Genomic DNA, 16,426 nt, shown 5'->3' on the forward strand with positions numbered 1-16,426 from the left:
AACTGATGAAATAATCCACCAATGAGTCTCTTGGATGGATCTTATTTGACACCACTTATTTAAGCATTTGATAAAAATACTTTTTTTTATTTTATTTTATTTTTTTACAAATATGCTACAAGACTTTATGCCTACCTGGCAACCTTCCTACTAAATCCTCATTTTTTTCAGATAACTAAAGATGGAGGTGTGTCCAATAAAAAAAACAGCAAATATTACATTATCTTCCTCATGAATATAATTTAACTGCATAAAAACGACAAACTTGAGCGTTTTGCCAAACAAATCTGTTGCCACGTAAGTGAGGAGTTAAAAAGAAAACGCACACAAAACAAGCGATAAAAGAAATATTTAATCAGTTCTCCTGCAAGTACATGCTACTTATGGTTTACGATGCACCTCCGATGCTGAATGTCAAATTGGATTTTTGCAGAAATGGCCACAAAATGATGGGCAGCACTTTTCATCACCTGCACAATATCCATCATGATAGCAGCTGTCCCCGCATGGCTGAAAGGGGATGAAACCGCAGTGACCTGGTTTCACTGGCACACCAGACACAGAAACATTCAGTTGCACAATACTCCAGGAGGCAAAGAGAAAGATTTGTTAAGCCGTTTTACTAAATTGTTTATATCTCACCTATTTTTGGTGGCATGCACTCATATCCGCACCCATTGTAGCAGCATTTTTTACCATTTATGCAGTCATTGTCATTAATGCACAGCTCATCACACGTCCCTGTCCCACTTGTATCAGGACACAATGCCTTTACTTAAGGGAAAGAAAAGGCAATAAATTAAATAATGCCCAGTTTTTAATAAAAAAAAATCCTGCTTTTTTTCCTACTGTACATTGCTTTGCTCGCTGAGAGGCTTTAGTAAAAGATATTAGTGCTAATGAGCAGATGTTGTGGTTCTTACTGTAAACAGGACCCACACAGACAGATCCACAATGATAGGTGCAGCATTTGTGATCTCCAGGACAGTCTTGGTCTGATGTGCATCCCAACCGTGATGGGAAGGTAAAAAGAAAGCGAGGGCACTGGCCTGGTTTTAAAGGAGGACCTGAAATTTTTTTTTCATTATATTTTAATAAGATTTGAAAAAAATGTGAAACTGACAGATGATAAAATCAAATACATCTAGGGAAAAATCATCTAACTTACCAATGTCTGAAGTCAAACCTGAATAAGACGGCCCAAACCCAGTCAGTGCAATCAACACAGCTAGTGTGTACCGATATGTCTCCATGGTCATTTATTGCAACAAACTGGGCTCCTGAAATCCTGTTTGGACAAATATCCATGTACACAAACGGGAAGCAGAGCTGCATAGAGGAGGCTGGGTCCTTGTGCCTGCAACTCTTTTTTTATATACTGTATATATTTAGCTTGTTTTTTCCGCTTTATTAGTTAAACTTGAATGATTGTATCCATCAACATGCTAAAGTTAATTCTCCTCTTTTTCAACAAATGATCAAAGCACTGCAGAAACAACTCTTGTTAATGTTAGTACAGTTGATGAAGAGCTTGTAGTTTTAAACTTTGCTTGAAAAAAAAAAAAAAGTAAATCAATAAAAAAATGCAAAATTAAAATACTTAAGAGAAATTTGGTGTTTGAATATCCTAAATTAATCAAACTATAATTTTGGTTTGCTTTGACTAGCTTCCAGGTAAACAAGTTCACGTGAGAAAGCTGGTTTTTGTTAAGTTTAATGAAACTTAAGTGTTCAGTAAATACAAGAAACCATAAAACATTTTAATACACTTATATAAACATAGTTTAAGAGTTGTAAAGCTACATGATTTGCAAAGTTCATTTTTAAATACAAACATGAATTTTATCCTCTGCCATTTCATTGAGTTGCAACAGAGGCGCCAGAGTTCACACTACAATCCTATACTGCCATCTACTGGCGACATCCAGAGGTGCACATCAGATATCATGTTCTAACGTCCATCAATCCATCATCCATTTCCTTTACCATCTTCTCTTTTACGGGGGGTGGGTGGGTGGTGATGGGGGCTTCTGGTGCCCGTGTTCAGCAGTCACTGTGTGAGAGGCAGGGTACACCCTGGACAGGTCTCCAGTCCATCACAAGGCCGCATGGAGACAAAGAAAACAACCATTCACCCTCTCACCCACACACAGGGATAATTTAGAGTTACCATTTAGCCTAGCATGCATGTTTTTGCTCTGTGTGTGTGTGTGTGGGGGGGGGGGGGGGGGGGAACAAGAGTGTCTGAACAAAATTCACTTGTGCAAGGAGAACATGCAAACTTCACTCAGAAAAGCCTCTTGGTTCAGAGGTGATGATATTCTATAAATGTTCATATTTCATTGTGTGATGCAGGTATCTTAAGTACTTTTACCATTAAACATGATATATATATTTTTACTTTTTATTATTTTTATTTTATTTTGTTCTTGAGAAACAACCTTATGGATTTAGAAGCAATTCTGTAGAGGGAGATCTTTATCATGAAACACTGAAACACATATTTGTGCAGTTATGTTGTGTTTTTGGACCTAAGATAAACAAAAAAAGAGGCTTATTTCTTGGGGAGAAAAGGCATGAGGTCAGTCTTCATAGTCCAGCTGTGACTGACGACACAGTTATGGTGTTAGAATATGAGCCATGAATGAGCTGCAGCTCTATTTTGAACCACAAGGTGGCAGCAGTTATCGGAAACTTGAGCATCTTTTGGTCTACCACTCATGAAACCCATCACAATATTTGCAAGAACAAAAAAAAAAAACACTTATTGACAATAAACATGTTTCAGAAAAGAGTTCAGCTTGAATAAGAAAACGTTCAAATCTAAATGCATTAAATGCCCCTTTTTTTTAAACCAATATCTGATTATAATAAAGAAAAATCCATCTTTTTGGTTTATCTCGGATGTTGATTCGTAAAGTAACTGTCAATCTGGTGTCATTTTATTGACAGGTATCCCCCCAAATCTTCAAACGGGGAGAAACCAGAGGGGTTATTATTCAGGGTGCGGAGAGGAATGAGGCATGGATTTACCCCCAGGAATTTAAAAAACATAAAATTTACATGTTCATCTGATTTATATCACAGCTGAGTAGCCAGTGGACTCTCATTAGTGGTACGCCTCATCTGTTCTCACAAAGAGTTTGTCACTTTCAAAAATGCTTCATACATTTGCTAACAGTATTGCTCTTTTAAGTATGAGTGTGTTTCATGTATTTTATGTTTAATCTAATTTTTTCTGATCAACTTTCTGGCTTTCCATTATCCTCTTTTCCACTTTTGTCCTTGGAAAGGCAATAATGGAAAAGTGTTGCAGGAACCTTTTCCTCCATGTGTTTGTGAGAAAGGCTTGGCTGGTATGTGTTTTTGAATGTCCCTAAAATGATGTAGATGCTATCAGCTCTGCTGCCTGCTGTGAATGTTGGACTTGTGTATGAGGTGGAGGAAATGGCTCCGTTTGTAAGTTAAAATAAGGTGTGTGAAGGGCATGTGAGAGTATTTTGGGTCTTTTCCACTGCTACCAATTGTGGCTGTGTGTGGAATACAAAAGTAAAAAAGGGAAAGTGGTCGTTGTGATTGTTTAAACAATAAACCACCATTATAGAAGTAATATTAAGTAAAATAGTGGGGTTTAATCAGTCTGGCTTCAATATTGGGCTCCATCAAACTAACCGATATCTAACATTCTTTGTTCAGATAGATTCAAACAAGCCTTAAAGCAACTCATTGACCTCACCCCCCAATAGGAAAGTGTATGTATTACATTGTGCATTAACCTGCCACTGACCTCTGTATGCTAAACTCAATTGTTGTTTATCTTCACTCTCCTGTTCTGCTCTTAGTTATCTTTCAAATGCTGAATCTAATTTTGTGTCTCACATTACCCTCAGGCATGAAGAAAACAACAAATGTTAGCTGCAGTCAGAGTATCGATAGAGATCAGAGATGTAGGTGTGACTGTCTTGACTGAATCAGTTTTAGCAGAAGTCCCTGAAGACAGGAGAAAAAAAAAATCTGTATCTCTGCTTATAGTAAAATGTTTAATGTTGAGATGCAGTCTTGAATTTAAATTTAAATTTTGATATGGCCCAACCTTCCATTTATTACGACTAGCTTGAGCTGTTCTTATTTGTAGACGCAAACGGTGCACTTGACCAATGTGTCTCGTCCTAATATCAAGAATAATGAGAAACCAGTGATAATGGTTTAAAGTAAAAATATTACTAATGGCTCTAATGATGAAACATGCTCAGAACCCCCTCCCTGTCATCCCATTGTCTCCAGTGGTGGAGGAGCTGGCCCTGCAGCCCCATGGGAAATCTGTAATGTATTCAGCCAGGCCTTGGGAGTAAAATGAAAACAAATGTGGTGTAATAAAGGAGAGAAGATGAAGCGATTCTGTGATGATACTCTCCACCAGCCTTATAAATCAAAATAAAACTGGAGCAGGTCATATACAGCCCTAGTCTCCACTCACACATGCACATGCATGCACGCAGACATATACGTGTCTATATGTTTAAAAAATATAAATGTAAACTCATGGGATGGACTAATGTTGTGTCAAGTCACAACAAACAACGTAGTATAAAGTAACAGCATTAAATTTGATTTTTGATCTTTTGTCAGTTTTTCTGTCTCGCAAACATCAACGTGAAGGGAGCTGGACATCATGCGGGTTCCCTGAAGTGGAAGCCACAAGAAGAACAGTGTAGTCACTGGGTGGTCCCAGCACTTTCCAAATAAATGATAAAGACTTTGCATTTAATGGCAAAACAAACACCAGACATGTTTTATTAGTTAGCCTGATGACTCCTATTGATTCCTCTACTATTGTTCTTACCTTGCTGCTGTATGATCTAACTAAGGCTGGACGATAAGGCCAAAACTTTTATCACGATATATTTCTTAATTTCGGTTGAAAACGATTTAATTACGATACCGATATAAATAATATAAAAGCCTCAGAAAAGTGTACGAACTGTACAAATAAATTAATGTTCACCTTTTATTTGTATTTAACTGTAAAAGAAATTTGAAATCACCGTCAAATAATCATAAAACTCAACTTTGTCAATATTAATAATAGTTTTAAATCTAAACAGCAACATAACCTAACGTTTGCTGCATGTGTTTCTCTTTTGATACAGCTGGGGGGGGTTGTTTCAGGGACACGTTGGCTCAAACATTTATTGTGCTTTATCTTCTGACTCTCAGCTTATTCTATCGAGTGGAAACTCTTCAGATGAAACAAGTTCGATGTGTTCCCACTGCTAGCTGGAACGACTCTCCAACACATTTTTGCAGCACACTTATAGAGAGCCGAACCACTTCCACACCGTCAAATTATTCTTTCCTCTCTTATCATTTATGTCATCTGCTTTCTGTTCGCTTGTGAAAGCTTGTTCAGTCACATTCTGACGGTCATTTTGAAGCGAAAACTTCCCGCGCGTTGGAGCTTAGCCTAGCCCAGCCTGCTATGTCACCACACACATAGTTGTGTCGCAGCTTTTTCTGTTTGGATTTAAACTGAAGCGGCCGCTTCAACCCAAACAGAAAAAGACATGCGTCAGTGAAACGTTGTAATCATATCGAAAATGTGCTTAAAACTCATATCGCCGTTATTGAATAAAATTATATCGTGATCTATATCAATATCGAATTATTGTCCAGGCTGCACAATATCTGAAAACTTGTAATGCGCAATATTATTGTTTAATGTTGCAATGGTGATATCTGTTGTGACAAACACATTAAGGCCAGTGAGAGACCGTTGTATTGACCAAATATATTATTAGCAGAACATGAACGGATAATACTCACAATGTAATAGTCTCTGTTTTATTGCAGTCCTTTGTGATATTGGAATTGCACATGCTGATATTGCATTCACGCTAAATTTACAATATATTGAACAGCTCTATGTTTGTTATTTTTCTAACACAGTTAGCTGTTTCAGTTTTTCATGCCTTTAAAAAAGATAATTTGACACCATAACCGTGTCCAAGGAAGTAGGTGGGACTTGAAGCCCCACATGGCTATGGCACAGTCTTTGTACGTGTATCTCTTTGGTCCTAAAACTAGAACATGACGGCTTCCTGATGGCTTCAGTTACCAACAAATAAAGGTGGGGACATTTGGTCTGATACTATAATACATGTTGATGTTTTCAAAGACGGTTGTTTCCCTTTTTGTCTTTGAATCAAGAAAACTATCAAAGATAGCACAGTTTGACAGACAGAAAAACACATTTTTAGCACAGACAAGGTGACTCTCAGAGAGCTAATAGCTGACATACAGCAAATGGACACGTTCGTGCAGCATTTTTCTTTATTCTTAAAGACATATTTTTAGATTCCCTTTGTCTGCTTGAGATCGTTTTTCTTTCTGTCCAGACTTGACAGCAATTTTGTTCTCCACTTGTCCACTTTTCTTGGTTTTCAAACACTCCACATAAAAGGCCGTCATCATCAGGTACAAGGACTGGACTAAAAATGAATAAAAAGCAGCAAAATCTGAAGAAGATCTCTGATGGTTCTTTACAAAGCTTGCAGAACTATTGATCAAGACTATTTAAAATGGTCAGACTCATTAAAAGCAAAAGGGGGGTTAAAACAACCTTTTTTTAATGTCATTCAGAAAGTTCCACATTCAATCCTTTTAAATCTTGTTTAGATGTAAAATGTATTTGGTGATTCCCTGAGATGCGTAGATAAAGCTCAGTATCATTTTGAGTGCAGGCTTGATCCATTTTCCTGTTCTGTTAATCGTCTCATGACCTTTTGGATTTATCTTGCAATGAGCCTGCAGTTTGGAAACCACTATTACTGTAATTAAACCTGACTAAAGCTGATTGTGTTGTGCTACTGCTGTGCACCTGTAGGGGCCGCTGTGGTGTCGCATTGGCTCCCATAGAAACCTGTTAGCCTTGACGTTGGTACAGGAGCTGCAGCACTCATTAAAAATGACATTTTAAACATTATAATATAAATAAAATCCACCAACACCTGTTTTTCTAAACCCAGACTTTAAGCAGGAAACTAAAGTGTCTGGTAATCAAGACAAGCCATCTACGAATGATTTAAAAAACTAACATTTAGTCATGTGTGTTACGTTTTTGGGTCAGTACAGGGAATATTTTAAGTATTTTACTTTTATTCACACCGTTTCTGCAACAGCAGTATAAAGTATTCTTGAAACCGATTCAGTTCATTTTAAATATGCAAACTTTAACGATGGATTTCAGCCTTTCCTTGACAGCATCACTGCTTATTTCACGGATAAAGAATAGTAAAAGTCAATAAATAACTGATGCCTAATAAGTCAAGGGAGAGTACACTTTTTTATATATTTTCTGGCCAAGAATAGAGAAGCCTCCTGAGTTGTTTATTTCCCCCATCCTTTCTTTCTTTTCATGTCCTTCTCATTTTACGAGCCATGAGTCAACACAGCACACGTAAATGATATTTTGACATAGAGAGCCATGAATAATGTATTTGAATTTACTTTTATGCCAGCGTCAGATCCCTCTCAGCTGCCTTTCTCTCCCCTCCTCCTCGTCCCACCTTGTTGCCCTTTTCTGTTCCCCCAGTTTTCACCTTTCCTCTCAGTCCCGACACCTTTTCCTCTTTATCCCACCCTCTTCTTCTTGTTTCCTTGTTTATTTTTTTTTTCTCCTCTGACGCTCAACCCCATTTCTCCTTGATATGTTTGTCCTGTTGTCTTCTTCTTCTCTGCTTTCTCCTCAGACAGCAGACAGGAAACGTGTGCGATCACTTCAGAACTGAACATCATCAGTGTTTCATGTCCAGGTTCTGTGCAGTCATCGTCTTTAATTGCAAGTTCACAAACTGGGACAGACGGAGGCAAAATATTTTTGGGCAAAATTCATTAAAAACATAAACCAAAAAAACATCAGAGCTGATTTATATCAACCCAGCGAGCAACATCTTGTTTAAATAAATGCGATGAAAATAAAAGAAGAACAGAATCTTGTTGAGTTGAACTGTATTATAATGAAAGAAACAGACTATTTCTCTAGTGAAGCTTTTGTACATTGTTTCATTCCACCTATTTGAGCGATAAAACCAGCAAGGCCCTGGCTGAGCCAACTAGGAAGCATTGATTCAGTGTCTAAATGAATCATCCATAACTTGATCTGTTTCCTTGGAGTCATCAGCAGCCGACAGACTTTATGATCGGCAGCAGTCATTCTCCCCTGCCTCTCTGCTGATGTTTAGCCCTCGGCGTGAACTGATATACACAGCCGTGTTCTCAAAAGAAATGAAAAACATTTATTTTCTTTTTTTTTTTTTTTTTTTTTTTTTTTTTTGAGCTCAGTTTAAGTGTAGAAACATTGTGAAGTGTTTCAATGAACTTATCATCATCGCTCAATTTTTTTTTTTTTTTTTTTTTTTAAAGAAAGAGAAGAAAGAAGAATAAATAAATAATAAAAAAGAAGAAGATAAGGCGAGAGACCACCATGACAAAACAACATGCACAGCACAATGCCACCGACAATATCACCATGAAACATTCGACATCGCACAAGGAATCATCTAGCTTCCACCACTACCCAACCTAGCGTGCATCTGTCAAAGCACCTGAATCCAAACACCCGCGCAAGCACGCCCACCACCACCAGATTTCTCCAAAAGAATGCCCAATAGTGGACGCGGGGGCCCACAGACCCGCCCCCCCAGGACACAATGGCAACATAGGGAGGACCGGAGCCACAGACACAGAGCGGCCCACAGGCCCGGAGCCCCAAGAGTCTCCCAACAGGGAGAACCGCACCCCCCCAGAGAGGAGCAGAGGAAAGAACCGGGTGACCCCAGCCACCACAATGCAGAGCCTCCAGGAAGCTGCAACGACGAGCCCACAGGCCCGGCCAGCGACCCATGCCCCCCCCAAGTAGATCCGGCCATGGACACCGAGCCCCAAGCCCCGAGGCCATACCACCCCCTAGCAGAGCCCCGACAGAGCCAGGGCACCCAGGCCCCGCCAGGCAGCAACCAGGGCGGACCGACGTGCACCCCACCACCCAGCCCAGACACCGAGAGCCACCAATGCACCGGCGGCAAGGGAGTCCCCCGCCAAAGGGGGGCACGACCAGGGGGAGTGGGCCCCACACCAAACGTGGGGCCCAAATTGATCCAAGAGAGGGGGGACCACCAAAAACCCAACCCGAGCAACCAACAGGCACACACAGATAGCCCGACAGAATCTCTGTCGGGCCAACCGCATGCACCATCTACCTGACAGCGACCACAGGCCGGCCCCAGCCCAAGGGGCAGAGCAGCAGGGAGCCGCAGCCGAGGAGGGCCGGCTCTCACATCAAGAGCTCCGCACCATAGGCCCGGAGACGCCCCAGCACGCCACCCATGCACCCCCCCACACACACAGCACCCCCACTGCAAATGCCACACAGGAAGACCAGCCAGTGCCCGAATGAGGCGAAGCCACGCCCCCAACCGCCGCCCTACACCACCAATGACCACACGTACACTACCATAGCCGACCCCCTGCCGAAAGCCGGCAGCCACCCCGGTCAGAGTGCCGGCCATCGCAACCAGGAACCTAGATTAAAAGAATCGGAACAGCCCAGGAGGAACCGAAGCACCGGCCCCAACACTGACCGCCCCCAAGGCCCAAAGCCCACCCACAGCCCAGACCCCAACAATGCGCCCCCCCCCTCCATCCCCGACCCCTAGTGTCACACGGAGAAAGGAGGTGTTTGTGAAAGGGAAAAAAAAAAAAAAAAAATAAATAAATAAATAAATCTATATATGCATAAATAAATTATGAACAGACCCACTTCCTCCTCCTCCCACTCGAATATGGTGTTGATGCATGTTGTTATACAGTGCGTTTAAAATGGGGGGATGAGGTGGCGACCGGCACAGACCCACCTCTTGCCCAGAGAGCAGGCGGCGCCCGTTCACCCCTCATCTCCGCACAGAACCCTAAATGTCTACATGATACATATGAGAGTGGGCACAGGTCCGGGGAGGTGGAAATGGTAGTACATCCCACCACCTAAGTGCGATCATGTGCCCACTTCAGATCCTATATATGCCTGTGTCGTGAGAGTGTTATAAGTGAGTGTCTAGGTTGTATATTAAAATTAGGGCCCAGGACCCCACCAGCCACGGAGATGGATGATTCTCCCTGTAGCTCAGTAGTGCACCTGAACCCCAAAACCCTGTTTGAGTGGTGGTGTGGTGGAGTGGGCGGAGGAGGACGTTGGGATGGGGAGGTGAACTGAGGTGGCAATGCCCCCCCAGGGGACCAGCTCCCCCACTGACCCCAATAGGCACCCCCACTCTCCAAGATCCACCAGGGGACAGAGGCTCTAACAGAGATACCTAGGAGGAGGTGGCAGCCGCACCACCAGGGATCAAGGCCACGGACCGGCACATAGCCCCCGAGGACCAACCAGAACCAGGGCCAGCAACCCAGACCCATCCCGAAACCGTCCAGACGCCCCAACCCGATTCCCAGCCCAACACCCAGCCCCCCAACCAGAGAGGCCACCAAACCCTAACCGGGACAATCAGCCAGGAGTGCCCAAACAGTCAGAGATAGAGCACTACAGCGACCAAGAGCGCCCCCCCACCCCAAAAAAGCAAAAGACCAGTCCACCCATAACAACACCCACAGCGAGAGCGCCCCATGCAAGTGAGGGCACACACCCAGCGAGCCCAGACTCCCCCGGCCCCACAGCACACAGCCCCCCACACGAGAGCCCCCAATATTTTGCAAGCTATTTTCTTGTTAAATAGCTTGCTTTATAGTCATGGAAAACAAAATAATGTTTATTTCCATGATTGATAAATGGAACTGACTCCTATGTCAGATTAGACATGCAGCCGAGGGTCCCGGTTTGCTCTTGAGTCCGTTTTGTGAACGTCTTCTGTTTTAATGAAGACATCCAGATCAAATTAAAATATATCAAGAACACAGTGAAGTTTGACAGCTAAAATTAGCAGAGCACTAGCTAAAAGTTAAAGTAGCAAAATGCTAGCTGATTAACAAAAGTGTCAAAATGCTAGCTCAAAGTAGCTAAAATTAGATCAAATTGTAGCAAAAGGCAAGCTAAAAGTGGCAGAATGGAAGCTACAAACTAAAATTCAATGCAATTCAAATTACTGTATTAATCCCAAAGGGAAATTAATTGTTGTTGTAACTCATCATCCAGGTTTTATTAAGAGTTATAATAGATGCTAATGGCTTTGGACAGGAAGGATCTGGAGCAATCCGTCCCACAGCAGATGTGAATAAAACTGGCTGAAGATGCCGATCCGTCCACCCAGACCCAGTAGTACGCTCGGTCCTCTTGGGCAGCAGGACTGCCTGAATGCCGGGCAGAACTCCTCCCCGAGTGATGCCATTTATCCTAGCAGCCTGCCGAGCCCCTCATCGCCACAGACTTAATTGCAAGTGCCCGGAGACAATCTCGATCCTCCCGTTGTCAAGAGCCGTGTTTCTCGCTACCTCCAAGATCTCTGCAGTCAGGCACTCAAGCACTGCCTCCAGGTAAACAGGAATGCATCCACGGCACCTCCTTTTCAACTAATTTAGAATTTGGGGCTGTAGTTGAGGTATTTTTTTTTTAGCTTTTGAGATGTTAATCAGCTGCTCCCATTTGTAGAAAACCACCTTGTTGTTAAGGTTATGCATCATAACAAATGCCCAAATATAAAAAAAGGTTTCAGTAAAAATCCTTCCAGCGACACAGCATCTAATACCAGACGAAGTAGTCATCCAAGAAAAAGCAATTAACATCCAGAAAAAAGAGCAATTAAAGTTTTTACAAGCAAAATCTCAGAATGAATGCAAGAGAGCTACTCTAACGTGCAGCCACCTTGAGCAGTGCAATTCTATAACAGAAGTAGACGTCAAAGTAGAAGTAGTAAAAGTAGAACGAAACAAATTATAATAGTTAGACTGAAGCAAATTTCAAAGAGATCAACATTTTTCAATGAACTGTAGATTTATTTACATAGAAAACATTTGTAAATAAAGTTAACAAATTGGAAAATAATAATAAAAAACCCCACATAAAACAAAGGTCATAGCATGCATCTCGTGAATGAGCTGAAGGTTTAAAAATGACTAAATTACTGTTGTGTAGCAACAACAAAACCTCAGCAGAAGCTATGTCAGGTTTGTAAAACTTTATCTAACTCAAGCTTCAGGTTTTGTGTATACTGATTGGAAGTCCATGACTTAAAAACATCGGGATCCCTCTGATCCACAGTGCAAGGTGAGGTAAAATACAACCAATCACTGACTGCTTCTTTTACGTTACACCCCAGAGCAACACAGTCCTCCTCGTCACTCTGGTGCGTGAATCCCTTCAGCCAACAGAGCTGTGTTGAAGGAATCAGGGATGAATAATCTGCATCACCCTCTCCGTCTACAAAGTGGTTCTTCATTCATAATTCACAACCAACCGCACCATTACGTCTGATGAAAGTCACTGACCTGAAAACACAGAGGGAACGAGCTGCTTTAAATGTGGAGGTAACATTATATATATGTTCGTCCTGCATGTGCATGTTAGCAGCAAACACTAATAAATGAGTTTAAACTCAATGCAAGAGCCTGATGACCTTAATGCTCACACACATGGGGCCATGACTTTGATTTTGGATCACTATTTTAAATGTAGCAAGCATTTATGCTTTATTGTAATTGTATTAATTCCAGCATTCTATGAACATTGCCCACAGATCTCACTGCCAGAATTTAAAAAGTAAATAATTTTATGATGAAGTCCTGTCATGGACTTGTGACCTGTCCAGGATGGACACCTCTGGACATGGGCACCAGTGACCCCCACAACCTGAATGAAAGAAGCAGGTAAAGATAATAAATGGAGCTCATAATGAAAAAAGTTGTAGACATTTTGGTCAAACCTTGTAAATGAATTTGTGCATGCGCTCATGATATGGTGGCATCTTATGAGGTGTGTTAGCACTCTGAGTGTATGCTGGGGAGGGCTGTCAGCTACAAAGTACATTCCACCAGAGTTAGCTTAGAATCTGTCAATTTGACTAAATTATAGGCATTTCTGTTCTGGATAATATCACTTAGCTGTAGCAGCTATCTGAAATCAGGTTGAGTCCAAATGTTGTAGATCTGTATCTAATAATTACTTTCTTAGAGTTACAGAAATACCTGTTCAGGTGATTACGAGGTACACTGCCTGGCCAAAAAAAAAGTTGCCACCTGGATTTAACTAAGCAAATAGGTACGAGCCTCCTATTGGATAATTACTGCATGGGCGATTATCTTTCAGCTGGCAAGAAGTTATTTAACCCCAAATGGTGCAATGAGTTGCTTCTCATTGCTTAAACAGCCATGTTGAAAGACACATCGCATGGTCGTGGAAAAGATGTCAGTCTGTTTGAGAAGGGTCAAATCATTGGCATCAAGCAGAGAAAACATCTCAGATTGCAGAAACTACTAAAATTGGGTTAAAAACTGTCCAACGCATTATTAAAAACTGGAAGGATAGTGGGGACCCATCGTCTTTGAGGAAGAAATGTGGCCGGAAATAAATCCTGAATGATCGTGATCGGCGATCACTTAAACGTTTGGTGAAATCAAATCAAAGAAACACAACAGTAGCATTCAGGGCTATGTTTAACAGTGAAAGTAAGAGCATTTCCACATGCACAATGTGAAGGGATTGGGACTGAACAGTTGTGTAGCCTTAAGAAAACCACTAATCAGTGAGGCTAACCAGAAAAAAAAAAGGTTTCAATTTGCTAGGGAGCATAAAGATTGGACTCTGGAGCAATGGAAGAAGGTCATGTGGTCTGATGAGTCCAGATTTACCCAGTTCCAGAGTGATGGGTGCATCAGGGTAAGAAGAGAGGCAGGTGAAGTGATGCACCCATCATGCCTAGTGCCTAGTCATCACTGCAAGATCTTGGTAAAAAATTAATGCAACACTGGGTGGAAATAGATCTTGTGACATTACAGAAGCTTATTGAAACAATGCCACAGAGCACGCATGATGTAATCAAAGCTAAAGGCGATCCAACAAAATATTAGTGTGACCTTATTTTTTTTTTTTTTTTGGTGGCGACTTATTTTTTGGCCAGGAAATGTATTTTGCTAACAGATAAACAGTGTTGCCAAAGTTTTGAGCAAAATTGTTGTGCAATGTGCAGCTTTTAGAGTATATGTTGAGGATAGTGCCCAGCTACTACCACACCACATTTTAGCGGAATATCTGTAAAACCAACTGAGTTATTGTCATTTATGTTTGCTACAGTCAGTTGGCTACTAATCAACAGTAAATGGATATTTATGTATTTATTTGTCTGTTTGTTTATGAGAGGTGGACAATAAAGAGCAAGTGTTTCCATTGTACAGCAGATTAAGCCGGATGTGTTTATAACGTTTGCAGTACTCCATGCATATTGGTGACTTCCTGTAAACGTGGAAACTATTTGCCATAAAAACAACTGTTTAAGGTTTAACTCAGTAAGAAATACCCAGAGTCAGTGCACATTCTATTCCTCATCACCAACCACATTGTTCTAAAACACAAGTGGAAAAATACCCAAGTCCTGTTAAAAGGCAAAAAAACAGTTTTAAGAGAGAGAATTTTCTAGGGCAGCCACAAGTAATAAAATTTTCATGAAACCAAGTTTGAGCTGTTTTTCCTCCTTTCTAAAACATGGATCAGTTTACATGTTAAATATAGAGCTTGTTTAATCACAGTTTAATGTATTAGGCACTGTGTTGGCCCCGGGCAGTTGGGCTGTGTTCGCAGCAAATTATTTTCTGTTTTCTAAAGCTTCCACATGCCTTCAAGCTAGTTTTCCTGACTGAATTACTCATAGTTAAAGTATATATTTAACAGAGGTAAGTCAGACTCAGAGCAACTCCCCATCCCCCAAGAGCTGAAAAGTAGAGCAAAAAGAGTAAACTCCAACTGTCAATATTGTACCCTTCCTGTATCGGAATGACAATTGGAGTTTATCATGAAAATCGGTGTGACTTCAACTCACCACATGACTCATCAGAGATTATGAGTCATATTCTACCGGAGTTCAACGAGAACCCCAGCTTCACCGCACACTTACAGATATGAGGGAAACTTTTGGGACAGTCTTACTTTTTGTTGAACAGCAAAACAAATTTTCAAACAAAGTCCGCTCAGATAAACTCATTTGTTGTGAGAACCTGGGGCTGCTGACCTCTTAAAGTTTGCAATCTTTCGTTAATCTCTTAGAGACACGCATTTCTTAAAACATCAGACAAGTTGTGATTAAATGACTTGCTTGCTGTGTGCAGCTGAATGTAAACATGAAGGGACGAAAACCTTCAGCTCAGACTCGATGGAGAAAACTATCTCGAGCTCCAACCTCTCTCTCTCTGAAATGGTTGCATCTGTGCCATTATACTGTAGGGGAATAATTGGAGCCACTTTCTGTGCGCAATTAGTATCTTTTCATCAAAGTTGTTAGTCAAATAAAGAGTAGGAGTAGACACAACCTTTGCCATTTCAAGCTTCCCACATTAGTTTTCCTTCAATATAAATTTCAACAGATTAATCTTTTGGTCTGCTTGCCATCATTTACACTGACCTCTTAACTGAGACTCAACCTGTGCTGCGCGTTATCACACTTTGTGGCTGTTTGTGTTATTTTAAATACGGATCTTTTATGACACCACACTAATAAAATAATTTTCAAATCAACATCAACACATATTGTTTTGCAGCTAGTGCAGAATACATTGTTACAGTCAGAAACCACTGAATTAGAAAGGCTTTGGAGGCAGCAATGTGTAATTTCAGTCAAATATAAGCTGTGCACCGGTTAATAACAATAACATTGCTCTGATTTATGAACATAACATTGCATTCATTAATGGATTTGACAGATGCAGAGTTTGTGAATATTCTGTCTATTTAAATGAGCCACCTGTAGAGATTCCAGCATTTTCTATTTCACACCACCTTTTTGCAGCTCCTGAGTGGCAGGGAGGAGTTTCTCCTCAGCTGTGGCTCTTCTCTCTAATGAGCCACCTGTTGCATTTGAGGACCAAGTCTGCCAGAAGAAGATGCTGAGACATTGTCTACTGCACGGTATTCTGTGAGCGGCCAGAATGTCTAATGCAATTTGAGAAATTAAGAATGAATCCTTGTTTTCGTTGTGCTCCTCACAAATGAAAATCTGTTTCCTTTATGCTCCAAGTTTGGAACCTTCCTCCATCCTCTAACCTGAGTTTACCTTGGACCCATCATCTTAAGACCACTCTTCTCATATGGACATTACAACTGTGAAGCTCTCTCACTTACCTCTGCATCTTGTTTCTACCTGCCATTTTCCAGCATCAAACTGTACAACTCACCTACCATGCTCACCTTCTTGGAACCTGGAATTGTACCCTCTTCTCC

At 41.2% G+C, this 16,426-nt stretch overlaps 1 protein-coding gene across 1 annotated transcript; it reads right to left on the reverse strand.

Moving 5' to 3' along the window:
* Nucleotides 1-413: 413 nt before the first annotated feature.
* On the reverse strand, nt 414-1,259 carry LOC119417056 (WAP four-disulfide core domain protein 3-like). Its single transcript, XM_037684261.1, has 4 exons — nt 1,169-1,259; nt 924-1,067; nt 643-774; nt 414-545 (listed from the first exon to the last, which is right to left on the reverse strand). The coding sequence occupies exons 1-4, from the start codon at nt 1,257-1,259 to the stop codon at nt 415-417; spliced, it is 498 nt and encodes a 165-aa protein (XP_037540189.1). The 3' UTR covers nt 414.
* Nucleotides 1,260-16,426: the final 15,167 nt, after the last annotated feature.

This window comes from Nematolebias whitei, chromosome 11 (assembly GCF_014905685.2).
Source record: "Nematolebias whitei isolate Nwh7 chromosome 11, NemWhi1, whole genome shotgun sequence".
NCBI classification, from domain to species: Eukaryota; Metazoa; Chordata; class Actinopteri; order Cyprinodontiformes; family Rivulidae; genus Nematolebias; species Nematolebias whitei.

Coding starts and splice junctions, on each gene's coding strand:
- LOC119417056 (XM_037684261.1), bottom strand. CDS start 1,259: ATGACCATGGAGACATATCGGTACACACTAGCTGTGTTGATTGCACTG. Junction 1,068..1,168: donor AGGTTTGACTTCAGACATTG/GTAAGTTAGATG, acceptor AAAAAATTTCAG/GTCCTCCTTTAAAACCAGGC. Junction 775..923: donor CTGTGTGGGTCCTGTTTACA/GTAAGAACCACA, acceptor CTTTCCCTTAAG/TAAAGGCATTGTGTCCTGAT.